This window comes from Equus quagga, chromosome 1 (genome assembly GCF_021613505.1).
Source record: "Equus quagga isolate Etosha38 chromosome 1, UCLA_HA_Equagga_1.0, whole genome shotgun sequence".
Classification (NCBI taxonomy): domain Eukaryota; kingdom Metazoa; phylum Chordata; class Mammalia; order Perissodactyla; family Equidae; genus Equus; species Equus quagga.
Window position 1 is genome coordinate 146,087,710 of NC_060267.1, and position 23,750 is coordinate 146,111,459.

The 23,750-nt window shown below is 55.5% G+C and overlaps 2 protein-coding genes across 8 annotated transcripts in view; one reads left to right on the top strand and one right to left on the bottom strand.

The window, feature by feature from the left end:
* Positions 1-1,641: 1,641 nt before the first annotated feature.
* Positions 1,642-11,344, top strand: ACAA1 (acetyl-CoA acyltransferase 1). Its single transcript, XM_046660510.1, has 12 exons — positions 1,642-1,895; positions 2,106-2,199; positions 3,182-3,239; positions 5,124-5,203; positions 5,507-5,549; positions 7,356-7,454; positions 8,308-8,388; positions 9,545-9,735; positions 9,868-10,047; positions 10,346-10,401; positions 10,510-10,655; positions 10,987-11,344. The coding sequence occupies exons 1-12, from the start codon at positions 1,719-1,721 to the stop codon at positions 11,060-11,062; spliced, it is 1,281 nt and encodes a 426-aa protein (XP_046516466.1). The 5' UTR covers positions 1,642-1,718; the 3' UTR covers positions 11,063-11,344.
* A 249-nt stretch (positions 11,345-11,593) lies between these two features.
* Positions 11,594-23,750, bottom strand: part of DLEC1 (DLEC1 cilia and flagella associated protein) — a 66,397-nt gene continuing 54,240 nt past the window's right edge. For 4 of the 7 annotated variants that reach the window (XM_046660459.1, XM_046660463.1, XM_046660473.1 and 1 more), the window contains 14 exons: positions 22,922-22,992; positions 22,303-22,454; positions 20,397-20,515; positions 19,807-19,877; positions 16,999-17,204; positions 16,794-16,904; positions 16,576-16,701; positions 16,374-16,468; positions 16,071-16,155; positions 15,667-15,885; positions 13,266-13,427; positions 12,248-12,401; positions 11,850-11,973; positions 11,594-11,765 (listed from right to left, as the gene is read on the bottom strand). In XM_046660459.1, coding sequence (XP_046516415.1) covers positions 11,642-11,765; positions 11,850-11,973; positions 12,248-12,401; positions 13,266-13,427; positions 15,667-15,885; positions 16,071-16,155; positions 16,374-16,468; positions 16,576-16,701; positions 16,794-16,904; positions 16,999-17,204; positions 19,807-19,877; positions 20,397-20,515; positions 22,303-22,454; positions 22,922-22,992 — 1,819 coding nt within the window. In that variant the 3' untranslated portion in view covers positions 11,594-11,641. Of the gene's footprint in view, positions 11,766-11,849; positions 11,974-12,247; positions 12,402-13,265; positions 13,428-15,666; positions 15,886-16,070; positions 16,156-16,373; positions 16,469-16,575; positions 16,702-16,793; positions 16,905-16,998; positions 17,205-19,806; positions 19,878-20,396; positions 20,516-22,302; positions 22,455-22,921; positions 22,993-23,750 lie in introns of those variants that run through there. The other 3 variants (XM_046660480.1, XR_006888534.1, XM_046660498.1) reach the window with 3 other exon arrangements.

The window sequence follows — 23,750 nt, forward strand, 5'->3', positions numbered from 1 at the left end:
GGACGGGAATGTGGTAACCGGAGACCTCTCCTCGAACAGGGGGGTGGGGGAGGGGGAGACGACGACGCCCCTTCGGGGGTTGTAGGAAACAGGGGCCTTGCTCTTTTGGTTCTGGTGGAGTCACATCCTTTCCATTGGGGATCTGAAGGGTTCATACGGTTCTGCCTTCGAGGATGGCGGAGAGGGGGCAAGGGGGGAGGCATCGGCTGTGTCTCCCCACCTGGATTTCTTGGAAACATCCAATCCTGCCCGTAGGAGTATGGGGAGTCCCCGAACATACACTCAGGGGTGGCGGTGGGAAAGGGCATCCTGCCTTCTGGAGTCTGAGGCATGCCACGGCCCTACCCTTTAAAGGTGGGGGACACCACCCTCCCCTTCGGCGCTGGGGATAACCTGGCGCTTTGGCCTTTGTTGTCTGGGAGAAACCCAGTACTACTCTCCGGGGTCTAGAGAAACACGTTGCCATTGGGAATCAAGGGGCACCTGGTCTTGCTCTTTAGGATTGGGGGTAGGTGGGGGAGCAACACAGTCTTGACCTGGGGAGCGCTGGTTCATTCATCGTTCAGTAGGTATTTATAGATCACCTAAGTGTCAAGCATGTTGCAGAACCCCCGATACAGGGTTGTTCACTGCCTTGGTGGAGACCTCAGCCTAGTGGAGGTCAAATCATCCCAAATGACTGTAAAATTGGTGAAAAGAAGTGTCTGGTGCTCTCTCTCCAGAAAGGAAGCTTGTCACATCTCGGCACCTTTGTACAATCCGTCTCCTGCCGCCCCAGAATCCCAAATTCCCTCAGGCTTCTCGAAAGACTTCCCAGGAGAGCCCAAGCACTGGACTCTGGGGGCGTTTCAGAATTTCTTTTTTTTTTTTTTTAAAGATTGGCACCTGGGCTAACAACTGTTGCCAATCTTTTTTGTTTTTTTTCTGCTTTATCTCCCCAACCCCGCTCCGTACATAGATGTATATCTTAGTTGCAGGTCCTTCTAGTTGTGGGACGTGGGACACTGCCTCAACGTGGCCTGACAAGCGGTGCCATGTCCGCGCCCAGGATCCGAACCCTGGGCCACCGCAGCGGAGTGAACTTAATCACTCGGCCACGGAGCCGGCCCAGCGTTTCAGAATTATTTAGGTCCCCTGGCTTGGGTGCTGGGAGACAGGACAGCAGAGAAGGCTAGGAAGGAGAAAGAGGAAGTGGAATCCGGGCCTCCTAGTTCCCGAGCAAGAAGCCGTGGGCGGGGCTCCTGGCGGGCAGTGGGCAGGGCTGTAGCGGAAGGGGCTCCGGGCAGTGGCGGAGTTGGTTTCAAAATACCAAAAGGGCTCTTGGTGGCCCGCCTCTGGTTTGGCAGTAGGCGGGGCTGCAGGTGGAAGGGTTTTCCGTCTGCATTTCTGGGCGGGGCTTCAGGAAAGCCCACCTCCTGGTTGGCAATCGTAGGCTACGGTAGGCGGGGCTTTGATTGGAAAGCTCCTCTTGGCGGAGACCGTGAGCCCGGCTTTAGGTGGTTTGGTTTGCGGCGGGGGGCGGGACGTCGGGCAGACTCGCCTTCCAGTTGGCTGAGGCGGGAGGTGGGCGGGACTTTGGAGGGAGGAGCTCATCAATCCCGCAGGGCTGTGGGCGGAGCTTAAGCTTCCATGGCAAAGGTGGCCTGCGCCGGGCGTGGTCAGTTGACTCCCGAGCTGTTTTCCCGGCCGGTTGGGCGTCTGCCGGGCCGAGCTGCGCGATGCAGAGGTTGCAGGTGGTGCTGGGCCACCTGAAGGGCAGGCCCCATTCCGGCCCGGAGCCGGCGCCGCGGGCCGCGCCATGTTGGAGCAGCATTCGGCGGCCGGCGGACGAGGACGTGGTGGTGGTACACGGGCGGCGTACGGCCATTGGCCGAGCGGGCCGCGGCGGCTTCAAGGTGAGGCCCCTAGGGCCGGGCGCCGGGTGTGAGGCTGCGGCCCGGGCGGGCTGGGGTCTGGCTCCTCTGTTCGGTTCCCCTCGGCTCCGGAGGTGCCTCCGCGCCCAAGCTGTGACCAATCCTCTCTGGAGTGGGGATGGGGGTGCGGGGGTCCCGGAACCCCGTGCACCTCCGGCCGGGGGGTCACCGCGGCCGCGCTTCCCGCTGCAGGACACCACCCCTGACGAACTTCTCTCGGCCGTCATGACTGCGGTTCTCCAGGACGTCAAGCTGAGCCCGGCGCAGCTGGGGGATATCTGCGTGGGTGAGCACACTACCCAGGCCGTGCGCTCCGTCCTCCTCGCCTTCCCATCCCGCCAAGGCCCTCCTCAAACACCTTCCCACCCTCTGGGCACTTTCTAAGTGCTTTCACTGGGGAGAATGTCGACGGTCTCCACGCAGTAGAATTTAATCGTCTCTTTAGGGCTAGACTGCACCCCACTCCTCACCTCCCACCCCCGTCCCTGGGCACTTTCTGCGCCCCCTCCAAGCACGTTCTGCTTATTCAGTATGATAGAAAGCAGGGATCTCAAGTGATAGACATTATAGCGCAGAGACTTGGCTCAGGGGTTTGAGGACACCCTAGAAGACAAGAGACCCATCCTGTCTGTGACACGACAGACTAGAGGGAGCATCAGAAACCATCTAGTCCAGCCCCTCACTTAACAGATGGAGAAACTGAGGTCTGGGGAATTTGCAGCAGAGCTTGGACCTGAATCCAGGGACTCTTGACCTTCAGTCCAACCCTTTTCCTCACTCCTCCTCTAGCCTCAAAACATAACATAATATGGTGAGAGTCTCATCAAACAGGTGCCACCCCTAGGTCGGGAATCACTGTTCCATTTCTGGAGTGCCGCCAGGGCTTGGTGGAACGCTCGCGGCAGTTGTGCGTTTTCAGAAACTCATCATTTCCCTAACTGACAGGACTGGTTCGGTAGACTTGAAGCTTTGCATTGCATTCTTCTTTGCTTTCCGTGTTACCTTTAAAGGCAGGCACCCTGCCCAGCATGTGCTGATTTGGAAAGCAGGGTACATGGGCGAGGGAACTGGGGACCCCCAGGGACTGGGGCTAGTATGTGACAAGCTGCTGTATAGCTGGCTACCCCTACTCCAGACCTTGAAATTATAGGTTAGCCTGCTGAGGAGTCATGTTTCTGAGGAAAGATCTGGAATGTCCACTCTCTGGTATTCATAGATGTACCTTAGTGCTCAGAATGCCTGGCACTAAATTTGTTTGTTGTCCACAGGAAATGTGCTTGAGCCGGGGGCTGGGGCAGTCATGGCCCGAATCGCCCAGTTTCTGAGGTAAACTTCTCTAGTTCCAGCTCCAGGTTGGCCATCTTGACTCTTGAGTGGGCTCAGGCCCAGGGAACTCAGCCTGTGGGTCAGAAAGAATCAGGTTGGACACTAGACCTGGAGGCAGCCAGTCCTTGGCATCTTTTCTTGTGGACTCCTCCTTTGAAGGGAGGTTGTGTTGGTGATGCTGAGCCAGGACAACAGGGCCTTTGAGACGAGCAAACGCTCTCTGTGGCCTGAGTTTTAGCCAAAGTCAGCTTGTTACTTTGCCGTGTGTAAGTGTGGACTCTGTCCTGTTTGTCAGGTTAATAACCAGGTAGTACACTGAAGAGTGACTTTGAGCTTTTTTGCTAGTTGAGCAAGCTGGGACCTCCAGGGGACACCCCATCAGCAGAGATTTGGGTAGGGTGAAGGGTAGCCCAGGAGGGGCCTTGATAAACTTGCCCTTCACCACTTGCTGTCCTAAGACAGGGAAGGAGTGCTTAAATTATTTTCACATGTAGATTTAAGAACCACTTACCTTTGTACTCCTAGCTGCATGTAGAAGAAATAATAGGAGTGTTGGCCAGTGAAGGAACAGGAAAGCTGACAAAACCTCCGGGGACTGGGAGAGGTTCAGACTGCTTAGCCTGGAGTTCAAGGACTCCCAGATGTTCCTTCCAGCCTTATCTCCCAGCTGCTCACTCACCTCGACTGTCCCTCTTTCAGCCAGGCTGTCTGCCCACTGTCTTCCCTACACTGGTCATTCTGTCCCCACCTCCTCTCTCTGCCCTAACTAAACCCTGCCCAAACACAGTTCTACCATCTTGGCCTGACTTTCCCGAGCTCCCAGGCTTAAAATGAGGGGCCCCTTCCTCTCCAATAGCTAGTCATGTGCTTCCTTGTGATGTGCTTTGCCATCTTGCTTTGTTATTTTGGTCTCTGCTAGTTGATTGATTTTCTGTGTGCTGGTCGGGCATCCTCTAGGGCAGTGTACTCTACACATGTCAGCATTCCTCAGGTGGTGCATCATACTGAGTAGGTGTTTAGTGAACATTTGGTGGATTGGGTGAAGGGGTAGTAACTAAGTAGTAAGGAGTTAGGGGACCTGGGAAAGGTTAACTAGGCCTAGGAGGCTATCCGCCTTAGAGGGTCTTGGCAAAGCCTGGCCTGAGCACTAGCTCAGGTTCCCAAGCCTGGCTGCACACCAGAATCACCAGAATGCTTTCACCCCCTGAGGTTCTGAGTCCATGGTCTGGGGAGGGCCTGGGCTTTGTATTTCCCCTAGGGCTTTATACCCTTGGCCAGGGCAAGTGACATGGGAAGGGCAGCCCCATCCGCTTCTAGGGCTGGGCCAGTGTGCGAGCTTGGGGGAACCCACCAGAACAAGGGAGTAGAACACCTGGGTACCCATCAGGGTTTTTTGTCCAGCTGAGAACAGGCTTTCCAGAGAGGATGGGAACATAAAGGGTTAGCCAAATGGTTGCTAGTAAGACCGAGAAGTGGGGATGGTTTCTGCCCTCATACTTTAGACATTTCTTTTGGTCTGGTTCTCTGTCCCAGCAACAGGCCCTCTTCTCTGTTCTTTGGGGAAAACAGAGATGTATAGTTTTCATTTTCGAATCTTGAAAGAGGGAGAAAGAAGTATCCATGTGGCCCAGCCAGCATTCCCTTGCCTTTGGGCTGTATTTGGCCTTGGGTGAGGAGAATCAGAGGATAAAAGGGCACATGCTTGTGGAGCCCTGGGGAGCCAGTGCCTACAGAGATGGGGTCTGGCCCTGGAGTGGGGACAGGGCTGCTGCGTTTGTTCCCCTGGTCTTTGCACTCCCTAATGGGACAGTCATATTGGCCAGGAGCACAGGCCTGCTTTCCATGAGGAGGGGGCTGACTCTGTGGTCTCACCTTCTGTTTCAGTGACATCCCAGAGACTGTGCCTTTGTCCACTGTCAATAGACAGTGTTCGTCGGGGCTCCAGGCAGTAGCCAGCATAGCTGGTAAGTTGTGCCTGGGTGGGTACCTGCTGCCATGGCCTGGCCTTGGTCCTGGCTCTCTGGGTTTGGATCAGCAACGTCACTGTCTTCTGGGCAAGCAATAAGGATTTCTGAGAGGACTCTAAACACAGAAAGAGTGAAGGAGAGCCCTTTGTCACTGCCCATAGCCTTTTCTAGACACTCCTGGGGCTTCCATCTCTGAGGCTGGGGCTGAGTGCCACTTAGAGACTAGGTGGGGAAGAGGTTCCCTTGTTCCCGAACATGTGGACTCTGGTGAAGGATGTTCATGAAATGCTTTTATTGCAGGTGGCATCAGAAATGGGTCTTATGACATTGGCATGGCTTGTGGGTAAGAATTTCTTTATGCCAGAGCTTATTAACCACCTTGTAACAAAAAAGATAATTTTCATCTCCTGAATTCTCAGAGGCTAGGATTTCGGGATTCTCCTCAACCCCGTTAGGCAGCTGGCTGGGAGTGGGTTCCTACAAATTCAGCTTAGAAGTAGCCCCCAGCTCTGGCTGCCCAGGAATTGCTCATACCTCTCAGCACTAGCCGGGGAAGGAAGTGGGCTTTTAAAAGCTTTCTTTCTTGGAAATCTGTTAGGCTGGAAAATGTGGGCGAGGCTTTTGAGAAAACAGAGTACTTGGGTTTCCTTCTGTAGCCCTTGTTGATTCATGATGCTGCTGAGAGAGAAGTTGCAGTTTTGGTTCCCTGAAGCAGGGGACAGGTGCTTACTATGTGCCTAGTTGTTCATTCTGTTAGGCTATCTGTCCCCTTGTCCTCCACCCTAGTACCAAGGTGGAAACTTCTGAAGGACAGGGTCAGGTCTGTGGTGGTTTGGTCACTGTCAGCTGAGACTCCATCTTCAGCTGCAGGATATGGGCCATTGAGGTTGTACTGGGCAGCGCCTCCAGGGAGGGCAAGGGCACTGGGGCCCAGGCTTGGGTGGGCATCTGGGCTGGGAGGGCTTGGCAGGTCCAGGGTGGTGAGCAACCTCAGGGTGCCCCCTCTGCCTCCCAGTTCTTTATAGCATTTCTTGATTGGAGCATTGCCGGGTCATCACAAGGCTGTGCCCGTGTTTGCAGTTGTAAATAAAGCCAGAGACCACACTTCAGGGACTTTGGCAGGGCAAGGGCCACTGCCCAGTTTGTCCTCTGAAATCTCTCATGTTCCTCTGTCATACTGGGGAAGGGTGGGGTGTGAGTAACTTGAGAAGGCTGGAGACTTCATGAGTTTCTTAGAGGGCATCCGTGTCCCCAAGCAGGTTGAAGACCATGTTACTAGGGTATTAAGGACCTGGGCCAGGACTGTCCCCCATAGGCTTTGATCATGAAGAGTAGCCCAGGGCATTCTAGTTGGGAGTGGGCTCTGGGGCCAGACTACCTAAATTTGGATCCCGGCTGAGTAACCGTGGACAAAGTTACTCAGCCATTCTGGGCCTCAGTGTCCTCACCTATAAAATGGGGATCACCACATCAGCCTTGTTGAAGTTGATAAGATTAATGGAATAATAACAACAGCTAACACTCTAGGGCATGCATCATATGACTGACACTGTTTGAAGCACTCTAATACCTGAAAAGACTTTAAAATAGTGCCGGGCATGTGAAAAGCATTCAGTCAGAGTTCTGTGTTAGCATCCTTTGAGGCCTTATGTTCCCCTGCCTCCTTGAAGCCCTTTTTGACCACACTGAACTGATTATCTCGCCTTCCTCTCAGCTCCTCGTCTATGCAGGTCAGATTGCTCTTGGATCTGCAGCTTTTTTAATATTTGTCTCTTCTCTCCCCTGGATTTGTCGTCCATGAGGGCAGGGCCTGAGCTTGGCAGCTGCTTCCCCAACAGTGGCTGACACTAGGCAGCTTTCCTTGGGAACTGCCAATCAGCTGATGGGCTGCAGGCGCAGTTGTGTTAGGGAAGCATGGCCCTGCCCAGGAGTGTGGACTGTGGTGCTCTGTGCTGGGGTAGGGTGGAGGTGGAGTGGGCCTCAGCCCTGTACCCCCAGCTCTGCCTTGCTGGCCAGTGCCCTGCCCTGGGCTCCCAGTCAGCCCACTGGACTCCCTGGGGCTCCCTGGCTATTTCCCAGCATGTGCCAAATGCACAGCTATCTCAGGGGGAGTCCTGCTAGTGATTACCTCCTCCCCCTCCCTCCTCAGGGTGGAGTCCATGTCCCTGGCTGACAGAGGGAACCCTGGAAATATCACTTCACGCTTGGTGGAGAAGAAGAAGGCCCAAGATTGCCTGATTCCAATGGGGTGAGTGCCCGCCCATAGCTCCATGTGCCTGTGCGCCCATAGCTCCCTGCCTGGGCTGGAGCCAGGTATGCAGGAACTTTGACCATCTTGTGCTGGTGGTGCTAAGCCCTGGCCTCCTGCCTTTGGGTCTGGTCTATTCTGCAGGGACTCTGGGGATGGGACTTGATGCTGCCCCTGACTTCCCTTCCCTGAGGCCCCCCAGGTCCTCTCTGACCCAGCCTGTCACTCCCACCCTGAGGGGCTTGATCACATGCGGGACAATGACAGCTGTACCCCAAAGCCGTAGAGGCCTAGAAGGTTGAGGAAGGGGGAGACTTTTGATTCCCAAACATGCTGGCTCCACTGGATGTGTGAGATTTGAGGCTCAGAGAGGGGCCATGCCCTGGCTGCCCCCACATCCAGTGACCATATCTCTGAGAGAAGCTTGTAAAGCCAGGAGCCCAGGCTGGAAGACCCAGCTGTGGCTCTGGGTTCCGAGGGTGAGGGGAGGCTCTAGCCACAGGGAGCAGAAACCCTGTGTGGCCTTCCCAGAGGGCACTTGGGCGTCCTCATCTCCCCACATTAAAGCAGTTTTCCTTGAGGCGTAGGAGAAGCTGGCCAAGAGTAGCCAGTGCCCCCACCCATACCCTCATCTGCCGCTTGTCTCTTCTGTGCTGGTCTCTGGTGTACAAGCTTAGGATCTGGCCACCGTTGCTGACTCCCTGTCTGTGCCCCTGCACTGAGTCATCACTGTCTCTGTGGCACAGACTGGTCCTCCTGTTCTCCCCTCCCTACAGCCCTAGGGCCCCAGAGTTCCAAGCACAGCTCTAGAGCCCGGCCCGGTTGCCCATGCTATGTGCTGTTTGTGTTCTAGGATAACCTCAGAGAACGTGGCTGAGAGGTTTGGCATTTCACGGGAGAAGCAAGATACCTTTGCACTGGCTTCCCAGCAAAAGTGAGTGCTGTTGGAGGAGGGATGTTTAAAGGGCTGGAGAGTGAGGTTTTGAGGCTGTCCTCAGGCTGCAGCTGGGCAGTGAGTGGTTCACAAGCCTCGTGTCTCCCACGGGGGAGAGGTGGGCAGGGACCAGGGCCACTGTGCATTGTTAGCACTTCCGTGTCCTATTACTGTCTGTTGACCCTGAGTGTCTTCTCCCTTGCTGGGCCTATTTCCCCATTTATTCATTGGGGTGTAATGAGAGCCAGAACTCTTCCCTAACTGGCTGTGGTTGGGTGATCAGACACAGTAGCTACAGGCTTCTCTGGATAGCAAGGAGTGTAGGGCCAGGTTCTGGGCCACTTCTCGGTCTGGGGTAGCGTCCTGAGGCTGGAGAGGACATCAGAGGAACCCCAAGGGCTCAGGCCTCTGGGCAGGGACTAGCTGAAGTTGGCAAGCCCAGCTGCCCAGAGAGAGGACAGCAAAGGAAGGGAGTGGTTTCTAGCCAGGTGGGCTTTTCTCGAGGCAGTGATTCTTAGCCACCTGGGGTCAGGTAACCATCTGAGAATTTAGTGAAAGCTGTGGATTCCTCCCCATGGGAATGCCCCTGGGCACTTACATCTTACATATGATTGCAAAGATCACTCTAGAATGCCTTGTGCTTTTACGCTGTTTAAATACTAAGATTCATCAAACATCATCAAACATCAGTTTGGTGTATGTCATTTTAAATAGGGAGAAACTGAGGAACAGATGAAATTGAGCCTTGGGATCAAATAGAAAAGTTGGCAGAACCCAGCACAAGTGTTCCTAGAGCTCCATCGTCAGTTTGGCAGGAGGACAGAGCAGGCTTTGTCCTTCTTGGGTGAAGGGCTGAAGGGGGAGCCACTGCCTCCAGACCTCCTCCTCCTTCCCTTCGAGGTTGTGATTGGCTAGGATCTGAAGACCTGAGAGTAATGAAGGCCCATAAGGCCTTGGGCCTCCCACTCCCAGGGCCAGGTGGGCGTAGTAGGGAACATACACCAGTTCCTCAGAGCTCCCCCAAGGCGAGCATGTCCCCACATTTAGCAGCCTGAGCTTGCATGTCTGCCCCAATGGGTGGAAGCAGCAGGGAGGGACCCCAGGAAGAAAGGGAACCTCAGGGGAGCCTGAGCCTGGCTGTCCATGGTGCTGGCAGGGCAGCCAGAGCCCAGAGCAAGGGCTGTTTCCAAGCTGAGATTGTGCCTGTGACCACCACGGTCCACGACGACAAGGGCACTGAGAGGAGCATCACCGTGGCGCAGGATGAGGGTATCCGCCCCAACACTACCATGGAGAGTCTGGCCAAACTGAAGCCTGCCTTCAAGAAGGGTGGCTCTACCACAGCTGGTGAGACTGGGCTGTGGGGGAGGGTATTCTCCACTGGGAGCCTTGGAGCCACCAGGCAAGGTGGACATGAAAGGGGGCTGGACCTCTTCAGCCCTGCCCTGACCCCTCCTTACCCCTATGATTTGCCTTTAGGAAACTCTAGCCAGGTGAGTGATGGGGCAGCTGCCATCCTGCTGGCCCGGAGATCCAAGGCAGAAGAGTTGGGCCTTCCCATCCTTGGGGTCCTGAGGTCCTATGCAGTGGTTGGGGTCCCGCCTGACATCATGGGCATTGGACCTGCCTTTGCCATCCCTGTAGCTTTGCAAAAAGCAGGTAAGACAGCTCCTTCACACCCTAGATCTGGATTCCACTCCTGTCTCATGCTGTTGCTGGGGGGTATTGGGGGGCACTTGCTGGGGGTGGTCCTGTGGGTGCTACCGAGTGAAGGTGGGGCAGGCTAGCACCCCTGCCCCAAGCCCTTCCTGGCCTCATAGCTGGGACCCACTCACTTACCTAGAACAGAGACAGACATACCAGGCAGCCTATAGGCCATGGATGGGGTAGGGCCCTTTGGAGAGAGTCCTGCTAAGGAGCCACTGGGTTAGCTCAGGCCTTTCCCCCTTGCCTGCAGGGCTCACGGTAAATGACGTGGACATCTTTGAGATCAATGAGGCCTTTGCAAGCCAGGTGAGCCTTTGTTTCTCAGCATTGCCCAGATACCCCAGTTGGAGCCAGGGTGCAAGTGGTGCAGGGGACAAAGGAGGGAGCTATAGCTGACGCTCTGCCTCCCTCCAGGCCGTCTACTGTGTGGAGAAGCTAGGACTCCCCCCTGAGAAAGTGAACCCTCTGGGGGGTGCAGTGGCCTTGGGCCACCCACTTGGCTGCACGGGGGCTCGACAGGTCATCACGCTGCTCAACGAGCTGAAGCGCCGTGGGAAGAGGTGAGGCTGGCTCCCCACGGGGGACACCCAAGCAGGGGCATCCAAGGGGGAAGTGTACATGTGCATTCACACTCTGAGCTGAGGATATGGGGCTGTGAGCCCTGTTTTCCCTGAGGGCCAGCTATGAAGGGGACCCTGGCCTGCAGCAAGCATCTGCCACCCTGTGTGTGTGCCTAGGTAGGCAGTCAGGGAACTGCGTGCCCATAAACCTGACATCCTCTGTGCCCACGAAGGCCTTGGTCTACCAGCTCAGCTTGGTCGGGGGAGAGCTTGGTGGTTGGGCCTCTGCCTTTTGTGGCTTCACCCAGTCAACACAGTTTTGCTTCCACAGGGCATATGGGGTGGTGTCCATGTGCATTGGGACTGGAATGGGAGCTGCTGCTGTCTTCGAATACCCTGGAAACTGAGGCTCTGGGCTAAAGGCACTACTTAGTCCTGCTCTGGCAGCAAGAAACAAACACCACTACAGAAGTGGCACCATATAGGCAAATCAAGGCACTGCAACTAATTTGGAAAACGTGAACACTCATGACACAGTACAGGTGTGGGTGAGGTACTGGGCCACCCTCTGTCAGGGCCCCTCTCACTGGGACAAAGTCAGCGTGGGTGACCCAAGCCACCATGTGATTCCTGGGGGAAATTCCTGTGGATGAGGAGTGGAGTGGACATAGTAAATGTGTCTTATCTTATCTTGGTGGCTGTGCTTTTTCCCACGGGTCAGTTCTTGCCATGCTGGTCTTGTTTCTGCTCATTCTGAGTACTGATTCTTAACTGCCGTGGTCTCCATAGTCAGGTGGCCTATCTTTTTTATGTTAGCTCTGAGGACATATGGTGCAGGGCCTGGGCTGAGACCAGGGCCCTGGAAGGGGGTCCCTCCATCCAAGGAGCTGCTCAGAGGCCGTCCAGTGTGTGCCCCTGCCCAGCAAACCAGTTCCTTAGCTCTGAGTCACATTTATTTCCAAAGCTGAGGGACTGAGGGCAGAGCATCAGAGCTGGTGGGGTGACAAATATCTCTCGTCATAAGAGCCTTGGCCCCGGAGCCGCAGGGCGCAGGCCTTCTCACCGAGCACACCTTCCACCACCAGCGTGGACTCGTACAGCTTACTGCTCCTGTCGGGAGAAGGGGGCTAAGGTTAGGAGCGGGCCCTGGGCTCCAGGCCTGTGGGCAGTGCTGGGGGGTTGGGGGGACTGTACCTGGCAGTGAAGAAAACCTGGAGGGTGACAGAGGATGGGGGCGCATTGACTGGTCGTGCCTCCAGCAGTCCACTGCCTGGGGAGACCCCGAAGGCCACAGGGCCCTTGTCTGGCTCCTGTTGGCCTGCACCGAGGGGAAGGAAGCACACACATGAGTGCAGGCAGCTCCATGCACTGCCTCACATCTCAGGTGTGCACCCCTGGCCTTGCCCAGCCCCACAGGGCAGGGCAACCCTGGGATCACTAGGGATTGGGGAACTGGCCACCTCTGCAGGGATTCCCAGGTGGTGCCAGCCCTGGGGAGCCAGCCTGCAGGGACAGGGCACCCAGGTGCCGTCCTGGGGCTCTTGGCCCAGTTGTGCAGGGGAGCAGTGCACAGCCAGGAGGGCCTGACATACCCATCAGCACAGTCCAGTAGCTCCGGCAGCCACTCAGGTTCATCAGATAGACCTCGCAGACCTGCTTCTGGTTCACAAAGCAGGTGCCGAAGTCCACCCAGCTGGTGGAGAGCTGCAGCTCGGGCACGGCCACGATGGCCCGCAGGGGCACCACCTAGAGGGCAGAGCCTTTTGCTTGGTGGGGACCAGGCGACCTTGCCCAGGCCGGCTGGGCTCTGAGCTAAGGACACAGGAGCCTGCCGACCCCAAGTACTGAAGCTTCTGAGGAGCACACAGGCAGCTCCATGGCGGGTGGAAGGGGGCCGGGGCCAGCACTGAAAGCCCCAGACTGCTGGTGGGGTTCTGCACAGGGAAAGGGCCAGGAAGGCACCATCTGCTCCCCATCACCAACGCCACGATCGAGCTCAGTGGCCTCTGCTCCCTGGTTGGGCCGCCCTCCAGCCTTCCTACCTCTTGTCCAGCCGTCTGCGCCTCGTGGGCTCTGGGCCATCTTGCCTTTTCCCTTGGCCTCTTCAGCTCTGCTCTACACAATAGCCCCATGACCTTCTGTCACAGTCCACAGAGCTAGGTCTGTGCTGCTCGCCCTGGTACTTGAAGCCCCACACAAGCCTGAAATCCACTAGAGCTTGTCCCTCAGCTGCCTCAGGCGGCTCACTGTCCCCAGCCATTAAGCCATTCTCTTGGTTTGACTTTCAGTGTGGTTTCCCTTCTCTCTTCATTAAACAGTGTGCAGGCTTCACATGCTGCCTCCTCCAGGAAGCCTTCCCTGATTTTCCACCCTGCAACACCTCACCTGGTTCTGAGCTCCTGAGACAACTGAGGAAGGATGACACAAATTTCTCCATGTGTGTCCTCAGGGCAACGCCTCTTCCAGGGCAGACTGGGCCCTCAGGGCAAGGGCCAGGGCTCCTCTTATTTCTGAGGGCCCTGTTGGGGTTTGTCCTCCTGTGATCCCACCAGAACAGGAGTCCAGCCTGATTCCACTGTCCTCAGGGTGTGGCGCAGGCCTGGGACTCACCTGCGTGGTGTGGTTGGTGTACTCCAGGAGCAGATTCTGAGTAAACACCATCTCCTTCTCCCCACTCGCATTCTGCTGAATGTCCACTCCGGGCAGCATCTGGTCAGTCGGGAGCTTCTGATAGGAGAGCAGCTCCAGGGACAGTGAGAAGGACACGTTCACCTGAGCACATGGAGACGAGCCGTCACCTCAGGCTGCCGAAGGCAGCCAGCAGCTTCCCCACCCGGATTTCCATCTTCCTTCCCTCCCACGGCCCCTCAGGCCTGGCCAGCTCCCAGCTCAGCCAGGACCCAGCACGGCTTGCAGGGCCCAGACTGACCCAGCCCTGCCCAGCAAACAGCCCAGCAGCACGCCTCCCCCACACCGCCCAGCGCCCCTGTCTGGTGCGTTCATTCCGTAAACACCGTCTGTTCCCAACACCCATTAGTACCGGGACGAGGCTGTGCCCACCCTTAGGAGCAGAGGGGTGACAGGAGAGGAGAGAATGAGCAAGCTGCCCTTTTCCCCCTGGTGTGACCAAGGCTGTGGGCAGCCCGTGGGCCCAGGGGAGGCCTGTGTCTTTATCCTGAGGACAGTGAGGAGCCCCTGATGGGCTTTGAGCAGGAGGACGTCTGAGTCAGCTTTGCCTTCCTCAGAGGTCACTGGCTGCTGAGGGGAGGTGGGCTGGGGAGCACGAGTGGGTGTGAGGACATCATTAGGGGGCCGAGGTGTAACTTAGGCCCAACAGGATGGGGCTTGGATGTGTGGCTCCCAGACACAGTTCCTTGGGACAAGCTCATTAGAATCAACAGAGGCACCTGTTAAAAGTACAGATTCCTGGGCCTCTGCCCAGGTCTTCTCTCTGGAGGTGGGCCTGGGAATTAGTATTTCAAACAAGCTTTCTAAAGGCTGCTGATGGGTTGCCAGGCTTGGAAACCATTGTCCTGGACCAAGATATGGGTATGGGGTGAAGAGAAAAGGGATGTGCTGAGAGGTTGAGGACGGGGCGACAGAGGCTTGGTGGCTGGCTGTTCAGAGAGAGGAGTCTAGGATGAGGGATGCCAGAGCTCTGGCTTGAGCAAGGGGGTGGAGGATGGTGGTATTTGCTGAGATAAAATGCCACCACTGATAGAGGAGGCACAGATGTGGGCAGGACAGTGGGCAGGAGAAGGGGAATTCAGGTTGGACAGGTCAAGTTTGGGTCTAGAGTTTGCGAGAGAATTCTGGTCAGGAGCCAGATTCCATGGGCACTGTCAGCACCTGGAGGGGGAGATGTAGTAAAGGATTTTAAATACCTCTAGTCTCATCGGCACGCTAATGGAATGGGCTCTCTGGCCGTGCTTTGGGGCTGCCCCTCGGTTAACCTCTTTGAAGAAGGGAGCAAATGCTAAGTGGACAAGGGTGCCCTTCTATCTTCTGCAGATCTGTCTGCCCTACATCCACGATGAGGTCCTTGGGGGAGTTCCATCACCTAGCACAGTGTCTAGCACGTGGCAGGCACTCAATATGCCTATACTGAAGGATACACTTGAAAGAGAGAACACAGCTGCTCACAGAAGCTCTGCAAGTGGATGAGATGATCCAGGATGTGCAGAATGAGGCAAGGGCCCAACTGGAGCTCTAAGGAGCTCAGCATAAAGGAAAGCCCTCCTAAGAGGCAGGAGGGCCTCTGAAGCAGGAGGGAAGTTAGAGAGGGTGGGGCACCCAGCCTGGCTGGCCGTCGTGCACACCCAGGAAGCCCACAGTGCAGAAAATGGTGTGCACACAGCCAACCTCCCACATGGCCTGTGACCTCTCCTCACTCCAGATGCCTCAGTAAACCAAAGGAGGCAGATGTTCATGGTTCCCACTGAGGCCCTGGCATTTCCAGGACCTCCACCCCCTGGACTGCAGATCCAGGATCCTATTATCACTGACACCCCATCAGAAGAGGGAAAATCACTCTAGGACCTGGAGTGCCTTACATTTATGGAAAGATGGCACCCAAATCTGAGCTCACCTGAGCCAGGCACAAAACCCTGAGTGAGGGCACGTGAGAAGGGAGGGTCTGTGTGCAAAGTGGAGGTGCTCACAGGAGTGCTTCGGCCTCGACCAGGCCATTGGCAGAGGGGATGAAGAGGAGTCTAGTGTGTCTGGGACTCCTGTGTGTTCCCACTGATACCTCTGTTGGTACCTGCATGTGTAAGCCACCTGCACAGAGGGCCAGTTGTTTGCTGAAAATGGTGTGTGTAGTGGGAGTGTCCTGAGTACCCGTGAGTACATCGCATGGCGGGGTCAAACGTGCAGTTTGTGTCTGTGCAAACGTGTGAAGGTGGTGTGTGGGTGTGCTGTCTGTACACGTGTGCGTGTATGAGAAGAAGGTGACCTCTGGCCCAGCTGAGTGTACCCCTCAAGGGTGAGGACTACAGAACTCTCCACTGACCAGCATGTTCTCCTGCGGGTGGAGCACCAGCTGCTGGCCTACTGCTGCAGTCTCCTCTTCACACTGGTGCTCCCGCCCAGGGCCAGGAGCTCTGTGGCCATGGCCAGCCCCATCTTGAGAAACAGAGAAGGGCTTGGAGACCAGGAGCCGGAAATAGTGTGGTATTTCCGTGGTGTTGGTCAGCTTCAGATGGTGGGTGGTCACCAGCTCACTCAGCACCTGGACAGCCACAGAGGTGGAGGAGCTTGGGGATGCATCTCTCCCTTCTTGAGCCCACGGCTCTGGAGTAGGGGAGGGGGCTTGGAGGGCGGGGCCTCAGACTGTAAGACCTGTGCCTCAGAAAGGCCTATAGGGACATTTGAGGTCCAGGTAAATTGGCAGGGCCAGGGGTGCAGCACACTCACCCCAGAACAGGGCTGCTCAAGGATAAGGTCACTGGCCTGATGCCGGAATTCCACACCACCGCCGTAGTCCAACTCCAGACTTAGCCTACCAGCAATAGGCATCACTGGGTCTCTGGGACCTCCTGGCCACCCCTACCCTGCTCATCTGGCTCTGTGCCACCTGTCCCTGTGTTCACCTGTGGGCATCTCCTCCCTCCCATTCCCGTCTTCTTGCTCCCAGAACCCTGTCTGGTTCCTACCAGTGCCCAGCTTAGGTGCTCCCCACAGTGGATGGAGGGAAGCCGGGCGACCCGGCTAACTCACTGTGCGGGCCTGACGTAGCAATGCAGGTCCAGTCTTAGGGGTCCCACAGCAAAATCCTGCAGGCGATGTCTCCTCCCCGGAAGCTCTCTTTCCACCTACCAAGCCCAAGCCCGATCACTGGCAGTCCCTGAGCTGAGCAGGCAGCATGCTACCCAGGAGAGAGGCAGTGGCTGCAGCCCCACCCCAGGCCAGGAGGGCTCACCTCATTGTCCAAGCTCATGAAGCCCAGGGCATAGCCAACACATTCCACCTTGTGCAGGATATCAGGGCCAAGGACCATGGGTGTGAAGGAGATGTAGATGCTGCTGCTGCCCCCAGCAGGGACCACCTGGCACAGACATGGCAGCCTCAGCACTGCTCCATGCCCACTGGCCAGCCAGTGGGGACCAGGAGGCAGCTCCTAGCCCCACCCCGACTCACCATCTGCTTGGGGCTGACACAGTACGGGTGGTCAGAGGGCACCCCCTCATGCTCCTGCAGGATGACTGAGATGATCTTCTGTGAGGCCCCGTCACTGGAGCTGCCCTCGGCCTGTTGTCAAGGAGTTGCTGAGGCTCACACAGGCTCAAGGTCCACTGGCCACACCTCAGTAGCCAGCCCGCCCCGCCCCTCCACCTCTGCTCACAGACTGGGAAGCTCCATGGCTGAAGTCAGACATGTTGGAGGGACTTGGGGACCAGATGGAGCTGCTGCTCTCAGGGGTCTCAGGGCACACAAGGTCATTCCCAGCTTGGTCCCGCAGCGGGAAAGGTGGCCCGTAAAACACCAGCAGCTCCACCAGCCGGTCCTCCTTGTCTTCTGGAACATAGGTCTCCCAGTCCAGGCGGATGTCTGGGAAGGAAGGAGCAAGCAAGTCTTCCCTGGGCCCCCACTTTCCTGCAGCCCTCAGAGGCTGCCCATTCTCCCATACTCAGGGTGGAGGGGTGGCCTCGCTTCCTCTCTAATACCACTTCCAAGCACTTTGTGTTTTAAAAAAGTCTACAGGCTTATGCTGTCTGGCTCCATCACCCCTAGGCCCCTGGATTACAAGACCAGGTCTTCATATCCAAATGCAGGAATCCAGGCACTCCATGTTCTCCCCACAGCCTCCTCTCCTTCTGGCCTATTTGCTGACTTCCCTGGGCCCTCCAACCCCTGTATCCCTACCTTCTCCTCCTCCATCCATCAGCTCCCATCTGCATTCAGTTCCTTCCCCAGCCAGGCTAGTCTTTGGGGGCCACCACGTCAACTTCTGTCTTGCCAGGATTCTCATAACTCCCTTCATCCCCATCCTTTTACCCTCCTTGTGAAACCTAACCCTTGATGAACTGACTCTCTGGGCCCCACTTGAGAAAGTCCCCCACTTTATGAACAGCTTGCTACCCCCATAAATCTGTCCCCAACCTAAGCAGTGTCCCCACTCTGCCCATCACTGCTTCCTACTCAGCTCTCCCTGCCGACTACTGTCACCCCTTTCCTGCTCTCCTCTGATACCTCCACTGCCTCCCTGACATTCAGCTGTTGGGCCCACCTTGTCTCCAGAAGCGCCCAAATCAGGAAATCTCTGAAGTCCTGTCCCAACCCCCCACGTCTGTCTGCATCTAGCCCATCTTCCCCTCCCCTCCTGCCTTCAATTCTGCCTCTGCTCACCTTCTCAGAGGCCAGCCATGTCCAGTTTCCCCTCTCTCCTAGCTGCTTCCCAACAGCACTTAAACAAGGTCAGGTCTCCCCACCTTGAACAAGTTTCCCTCTGCCGGACGACCTCTCCAGGACCACCACCTCTCCCCCAACACTCCCACAGCATGCTTGTAGGACAAACCATCCATCATCGCCTCCCCTCTGCAGCTCTTACCCACCCCCCAGTTAACACCTGATTCACTGGCTTGGCCCTGGGGAACACTGGTGAACACACTCCCAAGGTTCCCGATCTTGTAGTTCTTAGAGTTATTACCTGGCATCTGCCTCTTACACCCACCAAATCACTCTCACCAAGGCCACCAATGGCCTCCATCTCTCAAGTTCAGTGGGCAATCTCACTTTCAAGTAAAGACAGAGAAACGTGCGTGTGGTGATGAGGCCCAAGGAGGGAAGGTACCCACTGAAGGAAAGGAGAGAGGAAGAGAAATTTCAAATTCAACAAAAAGAAAACAGAATAAAGTCACACACAAAAAGAAAGGAGAAAAATAAACAACAAAGTAAAATAAATCATAAAATAAGATGGAAGAAATACATGGATTGACTGACTTTTCCTGTTAAAAGATAGAGAATGTCAGGTTGGGTTTTTTAAAAGCTCAGCTCTCTATTATTTACAAAGAAACACACATCAAAGTCATCAAGAGTGAAAACAGAGGGACAGGCAAAGAGATACCAGGCAAATGCCATATGAATGAGGGGTAGTAATGTTACTACAAGGCAAAGTGGGATATAAGAACTGAGGGGGCCAAAGAGGAACCTCACAGGGGGTGATAAAGGCATCCTCTGTGAAGATTTGGTTCTCAAATGCACCTAACAGCACAGCAGGTAAAAACATAAAGCAAAACTACTGGAAATGCCAGGAGAACTTGATAAAAGATCTGATTACAGCAGTCGACTTCAACACACCCTTTCCAAAATCGCACAGATCTAGTAGGGGAAAACAAGCAAGCTCCCAGTGTGGCGGTTCTCTCCCTGGCCGCACGTTCCATGGACTCACCTGAGGAGCTTAAAAACCAGTGTCCAGGCCCTGCCCCTAGAGACTGGTTCAGTCGGCCTGAGGTGGCCCAGCCCCAGATGCCTTGAATCCTCCCTGGTGAGTGACTGTGGCCAGGCCAGTCCTGAACTGGCCGTAGCTCTTCCTGTGGCCCAGACATGTTTCATCCCCATATGCACCCCCAGGCCAAGTTGGCTTACCCTTCCCCCTGGACTCAGCCTGAACATTCCTCCACACGCGAGCCTGGACCCCGTCGATACAGTCCCCTAGCACTCCAGCCTTCCCCTATAGTCACATTCAGTGCACTCCTAGCAGCCCACAGTCATGTCTGTCCTGCCCATCAGGATGGAAGCCTTTCAGCAGGGACCCCCTTGTCCTGTTCTCTCCGTATCCCCAGCTCCTTGCACAGCACCTGGCATGCAGCTCAGGTACTGCTGGCTAAAGGAATGAGAAAAAGTGTCCCCTGCAAGTGTCTGTCCCTTTGCAAAGTGAATCCCATGAGAGCAGGGTACCTGTGGCCCCAAGGATACTGGGAGACCCCAGGCTGGGCAAGGGCAAGTCCTGTCCTCAAGGACAGAAGTGGCTCTCTCTGACCACTCTCGACTAGCTTGGTCATTCCTCACCTTGGCCCTTGGGGTCCTCCCTCAGTAACCACAGGCCACCTGCACTCCTGGGTCCTGGTCATGGGATATCAGCCTCTCCCAGCCTGGCCCACCACATAGCACAGCCTGTAGCGAGAGCCCCAATTTATCTCGTGAGTCTCACCACAAGGGCTGGAGTTATTCAGGCGAAGGACCCGGGTGATCGTGTCTCCTCCAGAGACCTGGGTGCCGAACCTGGAAGCAGGAGACCACCACCAGCACACAGACTGAGACAGGGTGACTTCAGAGAGGAGGGCTAGGGATGGGGACTCAGGCAGGGAGGAGGCCCCACAGGGGTCTGTCCTCCTCCCGGTGTCACCAAGACCCAGTTCTGGAGGCCTTCTCCATGCAGTGCCTGGTGAACCGTGACCCAGGGCTGCTTACTGCCCCGGGAACTCCCACACCCCTCCTCCCACCCCATCTACAACTGCACCAACTGGCTGTACCATACCGGCTCAGTTGGTGTGAGGAGCCCCAGGTGTGGCACTGACCTTGGGCTACACCGACTACTCACTACTTCTGTCTCCCAGAAGCCCTCTGAGATGTATAGATAATGGCCATGGCCCCTGAGGCATGGGACTTTACAGTCCTGTCCTCGGACTTTACTGCTGGGTGGCCCTGGGCCAGCTGGAGAGCAACACGTTGGTGTGCGCAGCCCAGGCTGGAGGCCAGAGGGTTTCAAGAGGGCAGAGGATGAGGCCAGGGGCGAGGCACCTGATGACAGGCTCCTTCTGGAACTGGTCAGTGGTGTAGTAGGTGGTTCTCAGGGAGCTGATGGGGCAGCCTACCACTGCCATGTGCACTGGGATGACTGTTGGTGGCAGATCTCCCACCTGCAAACACACCAATCCTTTGTCACTCTTGTCACCAGCTGCCACTGCATTCCCTGGCTCCCCATTCCCTTTGTGCAAGAACTTCCCTCCTCCTACCAGCCCAGGGTCTCCACAGCTTGGTCCCAGCTGGGCCCAGACTCACTCCCCACTGTCAGATGCTCACCCCAGATGCCCCAAAGGCCTGGGGCTGCCTCGCCTCCCAGCCCCAGCTTCCCTCCCTTCCCTTCCGTCCCCAGTCTCCCTCCCAGCCCTGTGACCTGCCTGATCTCCCAGCCTGACCATCTTTGGCCTCTTATGGCCCCTTTGATCAAATTTCTGTATCTTTTAAATGGAAATAACTTTATTATTTTTCTTTGCTAATAAAAAATAATAATTGCTATTTCCCCATGTTTATTTCTTTTATTTAAGATACAGAGTGTGATAATCTCCCATAATCCTACCCCACCCCCACCAGCATGACTGTCAACATTTTAGCATGCAGCCGTCTAGACAGACTCCTTTTGTGAACATAAACACAGAAATAAATGAGGAACATATGGGCAGGCTTTTGTTTTGCAATCTTCTAGCAACATATGATAATTTTACTAGTGAACGTTTCCAGCATCACTCAACGGGCTGTACAGAACTCCACTGTATGGCCATAGCCCAGTATTTCATCCAGTCTTCTACTGGTGGACACGGATGCTTAGAGGTTGTTTCCTTTTTCTTTTTCCTCTACTATAAACAGTCTGAGAAGAAAAGGAAACCTGGGACGAAGTGATTTGCTCGCCCATCCCCTTCTCTCCTTGGGGAAACTTTGTGTGTACCCAGCACATCCCCAAAGTGCCTCCAAAGGGTGGCACACATTTCCCACCCGTGCCCATGGGCACAAGGGCACTCGTTTCCCTGCACCTTCACCAACAACCTTTAAACCCCACCAATCTCACAAAAACCAGTATTTCAGTGTGACTTTTAATCTCCCTTCTTTAGTTACGGTGATGGTGGGGATATTTTTTTATACGTTCATTGGCTGTTTGTACTTGTCATTCTTGAATTGCCTATTCAAACCCTTTGCCCACTTGGGATGATTTGCCCCTCCTTATTGTTTGTTAGTTAGTTAAGAACTCTTTCTATATTAAGGTGATCAACCCTTTGTCAGACATAACATAAACAACTTAAAGAAAATATCTACTCTAGTTAACCTGTCCAATATACTAAATAGTTCATGAAAATCTATGCAATCACCAAACAGTGTAGGATACTATACATCTTTCACCCCTCCATATTAAACTAGGAGCTCCTTGCTGGCATCATCTATCTTGTTCATCCTTGTATCCTCCATATTCCAGTGGACCTCACAGGAACCCATACATAGTAAGTACTCAATTCATGCTGAATGAGTGAGTAAATGAATGGACCAATGGGAGAATGAATGAATGCACTGAGGACTAGGCGAGGAAATGGCTCTGGGAGCCTGTTACTATCTCTCTAAACTTACTCCCCACTCCAGGTCTCGGGTCCCAGCCCAGGCAGGCAGCCTATCTGATTCCTCTGTGCTCCTCAGCATGGTCCCAGCCACGTGGGACCTCAGGGGAAAAGGTGTGGAAGGTTCTGCTGCTCACGAGGAACCCTCCCACCTGAATTGCAGTGGTTGCAAATGCCCATCCCGAGCTCAGTGGACATCATCTTTCAACTTGGTAAGATTTGAGAGGCTGAGGGCCAGGTGTTGGGGGAGAGAGAGTCTGAAGGTGAGGGCTGGGGTCAGGTTCCACGTACCCCCAGGCCATTACCCGCTTGCATGCCCCTACCGTGCAGATGAGGTTGTCCCAGTATTCACCCCACATGTTTGCACAGCCTGTGATGTTGATGCTTAGCTGCTGGTGGGCTCCCAGTATGCCCTGGGAAGTGTGGGGAAAGAAGGCAGCTCCTTTCCCATGAGACAACATGCTTTCCATAAAATCTAGGGGAGAACCAGGAATGGGGGTTCAAGACCCAGGACAGGAATAAGGTCCAAATCCTCAGATGTTAGCTAAGCACTGCACCAGATAAGCCACCCTGTAGCCTCTCCTTGGTCTGGCTAAACAGGCCCTCCTCCTGGGAGCCCCGAGTCTAAAGGCCAGCCTCTCTCACCTCCCATGGGGCCAGGCCTCAGTGGGAGCCCACCCTTCTAAGTCACCACCCATCCCAAATCAAATCTAGGCCCTATGCACAAGGCTTATGCTGTAGCAAGGAGATGGTTTCATTCAAAAGAGGGACCCTGTCAGGTGGAGGGCCACAGCCATCTCAGGGATTTTGCTAGAAAAGAACAATGAGATGGGTTTTCGGTCAGGGTCCCCCTCCCTACAGCTGCTGGCTCACATCCCCAGAAGGCCACGTAAAACCCCGCTCTGGCCAGGCCTGGGCTCAGCACTCGCCTGGGGCTCTTACCCAGCTGCTCTCGCTTGGCCAAGCGCTCTCGAGTCCGTGCCATCTTCAGCAGGGCAGGAGGCATGTCGGGGCTTTACCAGACAGGACAGAGAAATGGTATCAAGCCATCAGGGCCTTTCCTCAGACCTGAGCCACCTCCCTGGGCAACTAGCATACCAGGGGCCCAGCGGAGAAAGGTGGCCCTCCTGCTCCTCCCAGGGGAGAGCCGGTCAGGCCTCTTCTGCACCTCCTGCTGCACCCCTACCACCCAAACCACCCCAGCTGTAGGACATCTGCCAGCCCCAGAGATTGCCTCCCAAGAAACTCAGGAGGGTTCTGGGGTAGGGACCCCCTATCGCAGGCTCTGTGCCCTGGTGACCCCTGGATGCAAACCCAGCCCAGACTCTCCAACTCTTGCCCGGCCTTCTGCAAAGACCCCTGTTTCCAGTCTGTTCTGCTGACATCTGGCCAGCATTAAGCGCACACCAACTTTTCTGAAGTGGGAAAGTTAACGCCTTAGAAACTGTCAGTGGCTCCCCACTCCCCACGGCCTCCTCTGCCCTAGGGGATTCAGTGGGGAGGTGCTGGCAGTGGTGTGCTGGTAAACTGCCCATTTCTGTAGTGTAAATATTTCCCTGTAGCAGATTTCAAGTTCCAGCTTTGCAAAATGCCTCGCTGTCACATCTCTGCCCACACAGTTACCTCCACCACATCCAGTAACTTCTCCCTCACCCATTGCCTCAAATACTGCCTGGTCTATCAGAAGCCCTCTACCTCAGCAGGCCAGGCTGAGGAGAAGGGCCACATCCTAGCCTCTCCCGCAGGCCCTCTCAGGTCTGGAAGGTGGACG

Excerpts from the sequence above, each read along its gene's own strand:
- ACAA1 (XM_046660510.1), top strand. The coding sequence starts at position 1,719 with ATGCAGAGGTTGCAGGTGGTGCTGGGCCACCTGAAGGGCAGGCCCCAT. Across the intron at positions 9,736-9,867 it reads GGGTGGCTCTACCACAGCTG|GAAACTCTAGCCAGGTGAGT; the intron begins GTGAGACTGGGC and ends ATTTGCCTTTAG. Across the intron at positions 10,402-10,509 it reads ATGAGGCCTTTGCAAGCCAG|GCCGTCTACTGTGTGGAGAA; the intron begins GTGAGCCTTTGT and ends GCCTCCCTCCAG.